The sequence below is a fragment of the Pipra filicauda genome, unplaced genomic scaffold (assembly GCF_003945595.2).
Source record: "Pipra filicauda isolate LSUMZ 115617 unplaced genomic scaffold, ASM394559v2 scaffold467_size714961_pilon, whole genome shotgun sequence".
Classification (NCBI taxonomy): Eukaryota; Metazoa; Chordata; class Aves; order Passeriformes; family Pipridae; genus Pipra; species Pipra filicauda.
In genome coordinates, this window is record NW_024104606.1 from 211,501 (window position 1) to 218,937 (window position 7,437).

Genomic DNA, 7,437 nt, shown 5'->3' on the forward strand with positions numbered 1-7,437 from the left:
AGGGCTGAGGGGGTGCTGGGTGGGGCAGGGACCCTGTGGTCACTGTGTGAGTGTTGGGGTGTGTTCTGGGTCAGGGGACACAGGGGGGGACGGGGTGCCCCACTGCCATCCCGCTCTCACTCACCCGCTTCTCATTTGCGCAGCTCCACACCTGCAAGGGAAGGAGAGAGGGGGGGTGAGCACCCAGAGCACCCAGAGCACCCAGAGCCCTGCCTGGGGCACAGACCCTCCGAGGGACACAGCACCCCATCAGAACGCCCTGTCTGCCCTGCCCAGGCAGGTCCCATGGGGAATGGGGGTGGAGCTGGGGCTGGACGGGGGCTGAGAGGAGTTGGGGCAATGGGAATGGGTGAGATGGGCATGGAGGGAATGGGTGAGAGTCTGGAGGGGGCTGGGGACAAGATGGGGCAGGTGGGAGGAGAGAAGAGGTGGGGGATGGTGGGGGGACAGGGACAAGGTGCAGGGGTGGAGGTCAGAGCAGGGCTGGGGGCAGCCCCATGGTCCCCACATCCCGACCCCATCGGAAAGCAAAGGAGGCCAAAACTCCCCAGGGAGCAGCAAACCCCATCCTGGGAGCAGGAATGAGCCAAGAACAGCAAAATAATGGAGCAGGAGTGACCTGGCAGGGGGGCAGCAGCACCGGACCCTGTGGGGTTGGGGGTGAGGGCTGGACCCCCCCACCCCAATCTGCCCTGGCCTGCCCAGGGGCACAGAAGTCCCTGGGTGGGGAAGGGGGTCCCTGACAGGGTCGGACTGGGGGTGTCAGCACCAACCACCCTGGGTTCCCCATCCTCCAGGGACTGGCCTTGGGAGCCCCAGGCCTTCACCGCCAGTGTTTTGGGAATCCTGCCTGAAAATGGGCCCTGCTGAGCTGGGTCAGGGGGAGCTGCTGGACTGCCAGCTCCCAAAGGACATCCTCCTGCAGCCCCTGTCATCCTGGCAGCAGTTTTTGGGTTTAAGCCCTTAAGCTGTAAAACTGTGCTGGGAACCAGAAGGACCCGACGCCTCCGGAGGGTTCTTCTCCCCATCTCCTCAGTGCCCCAACCCCTGGTTTTCCTGTGGGGGCTCTCAGCCAGGGGGAGGGGACAGCTGCTGTTACAGACACCCAAAAAGGCAACAGAAACTACATCGAGCCCTGGTCGAAGTGGGTAAAAAACTCACTTCCTCAGTACTGCAAAGCAGCAGAGCATCAGCAAGGACAAGTGGCCTTCCCTGGCAGCAGGGATGCAGAAGACACGGCCCCGGGACAGCCCCAGCTTCCACTGGGACCCCTTTCTTTGCCTTTAGGAGCCCATCTGGGTGCCAGGATTTGGCTCCCTGGGCCCAGGCTGCCTGGGACGGGTGGTGGGAGCGTGGGTGGCTCCTGCCCCTGGCCCCATGTAAATCGGGGCGAGTGACACTGACTGGTGCCCGCACCCTCTCCCAAGCCCCCAGGGAAGGGTGCCAGCCCCGTCCCCAACCCCGGGCACACCCTGGGGACACCCCCTCCCTTCCTCAGCATCCTCCCTTGGCGCTTCATCCCGAATTGGAATAAAACGGCGTTACCTGCTGGGCCCAACTCGGCTTTTCCAGGAGTATTTAACTTTGCCAGTCCCTCCCGGGAACCAAACAAGCGGCTCAACCTCACCAATCTCGCAGCTTTGGCCGCCAAAGTTGCCTCTAGTCTTCTTATTTGTCACAGAACCGCCGTGCTAAGGCTCGGGAGAATCTTTATTTAGTGTTGCAGATGTCACCAAGGCACCGCAGATTGGAAATGAGTCCAAAGGATTAAGACGAGGTTATTAATTGGAGGCCTTCCCCTTTAAGAATGATTGACAGTTACTTTCTGGACAAGTAATTGCTCTAAATGTCCCCCCAGCACGGGTCCGGGGGGGCAGCGGCGGACAAAGCCCCGAACTGCCTTCCCCACTCGGATTGTCTCCCCACAAAGGCGTCCTGCTGGAGTTTGCCGTGTAATCCCCTCATTACGGGCGAGGAGAAAGAATTAGAAACAGGGGGAGCGGAGAAGAAAGGATGGAGGGGGAGGGGGCAGGATTTCCTTGGGCTGCCGAGGCGCTGCCCCAGGGATGGGGTCCGGGGCAGCGCCCCAGGCCCCGGTGGGATGGGGATGATGCCACGGTGGGTGTTGTCCCCCCCCGGCTGGGGAGGGTGAGGCTGGGGGTGGCCCCGTGGTGGTGTGGGTGGCCCCACCAGCTCCCAGTGATGCTGCCTGTGGAGCCCTGCCCATATGGGGAGCAGGGATGGGGATGGGTCTGGGGACAGGGATGGGGACGAGTCGTGGGGTCCAGCTGTGAGGACCCAGTGCACGGACATGGTCTGGGGACCTGCTCTGGGGTCTGGGTGTGGGCCCAGGTGTGGGGACCTGGTGTAGGGACCAGCCATAGGGACCAGGATCCCTGAACAGCCTTGGGGACCTGGTATGGACACCAGGCAGGGGGAACACTCATGGGGACCAGAGCAGGGGACCAGGCAGGGGAAAGAAGTGTGGGTAGAAGCCATGGGGGGCAGCCATGGGGCAGTGCCCATGGGACCAGGCGTGGGGATGATTCATGGACACAGGACTGAGTACCATGGGGACACCCTATGGGGACTGACTGTGGGATGGAGCTATGGGGACCATCCCTGGGGGCTGTCCATGGGCCCTGGCCATGGAGGTGTGGGGGAAAGGCAGCCAGGCTGAGGGCTGATCACCATCTCTCCTCCCCGCTCCCACTGCTGCCCCTGGACTCCAATGGATGAGGGGAACATCATGGTGGGGGTCTGGGGTTCTCCAGGGATGATGTGTTTGGTGCTGCCCAGAACCTCCATCCCGTGGGGCAGATTTTGCCCTTTTCTTTCTTCACTCGCTTTTACTTTCTCCCAAAAACCTCTTCCTGCCACCTGCGACCACCACGGCCCCCAGTCACGTCTCGTCTTCCTCCCACTCCCTTCCCCTCCCCATCACAGTTCCCCTTTCGGATGGCAAATGTCACTGTGGGGGTTTTGGACCCCAGCACCCTGTGCTGGGTGGCTGCTGGCCCAACACGGGTCCGAGCCCTCTCGCTGGGGCTGCTGCTGGCAGGGCCTCGCAGCCCCCTCTGCATCCCGGTTTGGGTCCCAAGGCCACCTCATTGTCCCCCGTTGGGGCTGTGCAGCTTCACCTGCCCCGTCTGACACTGCTCCAGGGACGGTGTGACGCTGTCTTTGGGATGCCACTCCCCTGGGGACAGTGTGCCACCACCCCAGGGACAGGCTGGCACCGCGCCGGGGGCAGCAAGGCCCCACACAAGGAGTCCAGGGGGGCCACGGGGATGGGGTGACACCCCCACACCATACAGAGCTGCCAGGGGGTGCAGGGGAGTGCAGGGAGGTGCTGCCTCTGGGGGGGGTTTGGGGACATCCCCCAGCTCATGGATAACATGTGGGGCTGGGGCTGCAAACGGGCACGTGGACCCCACTGGCCCGGGTGCCCACAGTGGCCACTGTGAGGAGTGCAGGAGCTGTGTCTCCCACACTGGTGGCCCTCGTCAGCCTCCCCCAGGGTGCCCCCCAGTCCGGGGGGTGCAGTGAGGTCCCAGGGTGCTGGTTTTGGGGAGGGGGGGCTGCCCCGTTGCCCGGCCCCGGCGCTGTGGCCCGCGGTGTTTGCCCTGCCGGCCCCGCGGCCGCCGTAAGGTGTTGGCTTGCCCGGGGGGAGGCAGCAGGCTGATTTGCCAAATGATTATAATTGCCTTTTAGGAGCAGATAGCAAATTGATTTGCTTCCTCGTCCAAGGCCCGTAATCGCTTCATCACTTTAAAATATTAATGCTATACTTCTTTGCTAGTTTCCCAATTACCCTAATTGAAGGCAAATTGGTTAAGAAGGTGCAATGCAGAGTATCAGGGGGTTTAGTTCACTCAAATGACAGTTTTAAACCTCCCTAATCCTATTAGCGCGCAAAGCTGCTAACGCTTAGAGACGCTGCGTCAGCTTACCGGGGCGGTGGGGCCGGAGGCGGGGGTCGGGCCGGGGGGCGACCGGGGGCCACCGGCCTCACGTGACCAGCTCGGCCGGGGATTTATCACTTTTTTAGTTCATTAAGAGGCCTTGGGCAGGCGGGGAGGCAGCAGGGGTGACCCAAAAGGGTGCTGAGCGGGAGGCAGGTGGCAGCGTGGGGAGGGCGGGGGGGGGCAGGACGATTAGCCAAGGAGACCTGGCGGAGGGTCCTGACCCGAATCCCAGCTGGCGCTGGGAGTCCCCACACAGCCCCACTGGGAGCACTGGGAGAGGGCTGCCCGCCAGGGCAGGATGGGGCCCTGGTGCGGAGCGGAGGTGGAGGACTGTGGTGACAGAGTGCGCTGGGGACCTCAGTGCCACCATCCCAGCAGCTGGCACTCGGTGTGGAGCCCAGCCCTGGGGAGGGCAGGGACGTGGGGTAGGAACGGTGTTGTGCTGGGTACTGCAGCTGCTGCCACCCTGTCAGGGCCCTGGTGGGGGATTGGTGGGGCACCGACGGCCCCATCCCATGTGATACAGGTGGCTTTGTCCCCGAAGGGAGATTTTAAAAGTTCTGAAGAAAGGCTGGAAGTATCAGCAGTGATGGCAGGGATTGTGGGGACAGCAGGGCCACCAATCATGGGGAGGCTCCCTGGTGCCAGGCCCTGACGAGCCCGTGCCACGCTCCCTGGGATGCTCCAGCAGTCACCAGCCCCTGGACTGGTACCTGGAGGGGTGGGTGCCCAAGGGGAACTGGGCACCTCCCGCATCCAGGGACCTCCTTGCTCCACGTGCTCCATCCAGGGTGGCCCAGCCGGGAGCGTCTCGTGACGGCTCCGTGGCACAGCTCCCACCCCACCTGCGCTGGACTCGGTCTCCCCCTCCCAGCCCGGCCACCAGGGCCGTGGGCAGCCCGGGCAGGGCCGTCCCCGCAGGCCTTTCCGGAGCAGATGGCTGCGGCGTGGGGAGGACGGAGGCGGCTCAGCGCGTCCTTCCTTTCATGCACACACAGCGTGACTCCCGGCTCCGGCTCCGGCGGGAGGTGCCGTTGGGGCCAGCGCTGCCCGTACATTTTACACGGGTTCAGATAGCTTAGTCCTCGGGGACAGGCGACTCAGGAAGATTAGACCTCGCTAAAATAGGCAGGTATTAGTGATCTCAGCAGCCCCCGGCCTTCCGGCACGGCCGGCATTTAAGCCAGTGCTGCTGCCGAGTGGCCAGGAGCGAGTCCCTGGAGTGGCAAGAGGCAGAGGGGCACCCTGGCCCAGCCGAAGGGAACCCCCCGCTGCCCGAACCGGCAGGGGATGCTCGAATGGGGGGGACAGGCTGACACATCCCCCGGCAGTGCTGCCTGCAAGGGATGCCCCAGGGGACACTGGGTACCACTGACTCGTGTGCTTGGGGCTGCTGCAGGAGGTGGGGACGGATCCAGCAGCCAAGTGTTCCGGGCTGGCTGGTGGCTCAGGGGACATGGAGCAGCCCTCCTGCAGTGCTGTCATCATGTCATCCCCCCACCCAGGACAGGGCCTGTGCAGGCACAGGATACACCAAGAAGACCAGACTGGTGCCAGAAAATACCACATTTATTGAGCCGAATGGTGTGCAAGCACCAGGGCTGGTGCTGGGGGTGACAGAGTGTCAGGGACCTGCCCCGTCTAGGGGCTCCCACCAGGGGCACCACGGGAGGGGCTTGGTCATCGTGGTTTCAGGGGACCCAGGCATCCTGCACCCCAGCACCCACCCAGCGCACTGGGAAAGCAACTGGGAATGGTTTTGGGGAGGAAAACACCCAGCATCTGTATTGGGAACCCCCACCAGGAAACAGCAGCCACAGCCTCAGCACTCTGTGGCTCCCGGGGAGCAGAGGGGGGCAGGGGCTGCGGTGTCACCCAGCACAGGGTGGGCAGCGATGCTACATCAGGGAGCACTTCTCCTTCACCTGGTCCACGCCGCCCAGCGCGCGGTCCCGCAGCGCCGGCAGTTCCACCTCCCGCAGCTTCGCCAGGAAGGCGAAGGCCCCGGCGCCGCCTTCCTCCTCCTCCTCCTCCTCCTCCTCGCCGCGCACCATCGCGGCCAATTCCTGCGGCAGCTCCACCGCCCCGCCGGCCACGTGCATCTGCGCCTCGTCCCGCTCGTCCTGCACGGGGTGGGACAGGGCGTCGGGAGGGGCCGACCCGCTGCCAACCGGCCGCGGGGCGGGGGACAGGGGACAGGGGACAGCCAGGCCCGGGGTGCTGGGGCCGCTGGAGGATGCCCGGACTGTCCGATGCCAGACTCGGACGCCGGACGGACAGTGGGCGGCGGATGGTCAGAGGGAGACAGTGGCCGTCTGCTGCCCTCTTCAGGAATCCCTCCCATCCCGGGGAGCCCGGCAGCCGCGGGTCTGGGGATGTCCCGGGGGATGGAGGGTCGGGGGGAGCAGACAGAACCACCCAGATTCTCACCTGGGTCAGGTGGTACTTGTCCCGCAGGTGCATCCGCACAGTGGCCCGCTCCGCCTTCCTCTGCACAAACGCCTTGTCCCGCTCGATCCTGCAGCCGGTGCCACCCGGTCACCCTCACCCCACTGAGCCCTGCCAGAGCCTTCCAGCACGGCTATGGTCTTCTGGCCGCAGCAGGTGCCACACCATCACCCCCAGCCCACTGAGCCACCCCACCAGGGCTCCCCCGACACCACCCCAGTCCTGCTGCAGCAGCAGGTCCAGGGCAGGAGGGAGGAAATGGTCTGAGATCCACAGGAGGGTTGCAATGGGGACCTGGGGGCAGGGGCCACATCCTGCCCATCCAGCCCCAGCACCCAGCAGAGATGCTTGGTGAAGGTGCCCGTTGCTCCTCCTGCAGCCTCTCAGCTCCCTGGTGCTGAGGCACTGGATCCCCACAGCACTTGGTCCAGGGAAATGGGACCTTAATCCAATCTCGTGCTGCCCCCCACATCCCTTGGCTCCAGGGTGCTGGGCTGACACCAGACATCCACCCAGGGCCACTGACACCTGGGGGCTTCCCTTGTCACCTACAGTGCACCAAGCCCCCTGCCAGCACCCACAGGGACCTCCCGTGCTGTGGGAGAGAGGCACCAAAGGGCACCCGCTCTTCCCTGTCCCTTGTCCTGGCAGCCTCCCTGTCCCTGTCGTGTGCCACCCTGGGGACAACCCATGGCGGGTGCATGGGTCTTGGTGCATGGGGGACCCCAGTGACCTCCCCAGCCTTACTTCTCCTCCAGCAGCTGCCGCTGGTACTCCTCAAACTCCTCGCGGGCCATCCCGTTGGGCAGCGCGGCTGCCTTGTCGTCCCTCGGGGGGCCCTTGGGCAGCTCCTCTTTGCCCCCCTGGAAGCTCTTCAGGGCAGCCGTGAAGAAGGAGGCCATGGTGGGCGGCGGTGACAGCCTGTGCCCCCGGTGCCCACCGGGTTCCTGCACCTGCAAGGTCAGCGGGACCGGCCCCAGGGGCACCGCGGATCAGGGCCGGATTAAGGCATTAGGAGGGG

General features: G+C 64.6%; 2 protein-coding genes across 2 annotated transcripts in view; both read right to left on the bottom strand.

Moving 5' to 3' along the window:
• RAX2 (retina and anterior neural fold homeobox 2) overlaps nucleotides 1-1,725 on the bottom strand; it is a 6,981-nt gene extending 5,256 nt beyond the window's left edge. Inside the window, exons 1-2 of the mRNA XM_027742208.2 lie at nucleotides 1,546-1,725; nucleotides 125-151 (exon numbers count right to left, since the gene is read on the bottom strand). The gene's annotated coding sequence lies outside the window, so the exon portion shown is untranslated. The remainder of the gene's footprint in view (nucleotides 1-124; nucleotides 152-1,545) is intronic.
• A 3,794-nt stretch (nucleotides 1,726-5,519) lies between these two features.
• LOC113999043 (complexin-3-like) lies at nucleotides 5,520-7,326 on the bottom strand. Its single transcript, XM_027742218.2, has 3 exons — nucleotides 7,164-7,326; nucleotides 6,399-6,486; nucleotides 5,520-6,091 (listed from the first exon to the last, which is right to left on the bottom strand). Exons 1-3 carry the CDS (start codon nucleotides 7,316-7,318, stop codon nucleotides 5,867-5,869), a joined length of 468 nt encoding a protein of 155 aa, XP_027598019.1. The 5' UTR covers nucleotides 7,319-7,326; the 3' UTR covers nucleotides 5,520-5,866.
• Between the last annotated feature and the right edge of the window lie 111 nt (nucleotides 7,327-7,437).

Excerpts from the sequence above, each read along its gene's own strand:
- LOC113999043 (XM_027742218.2), bottom strand. The coding sequence starts at position 7,318 with ATGGCCTCCTTCTTCACGGCTGCCCTGAAGAGCTTCCAGGGGGGCAAA. Across the intron at positions 6,487-7,163 it reads CGGCAGCTGCTGGAGGAGAA|GATCGAGCGGGACAAGGCGT; the intron begins GTAAGGCTGGGG and ends CACCGGCTGCAG. Across the intron at positions 6,092-6,398 it reads ACAAGTACCACCTGACCCAG|GACGAGCGGGACGAGGCGCA; the intron begins GTGAGAATCTGG and ends CACCCCGTGCAG.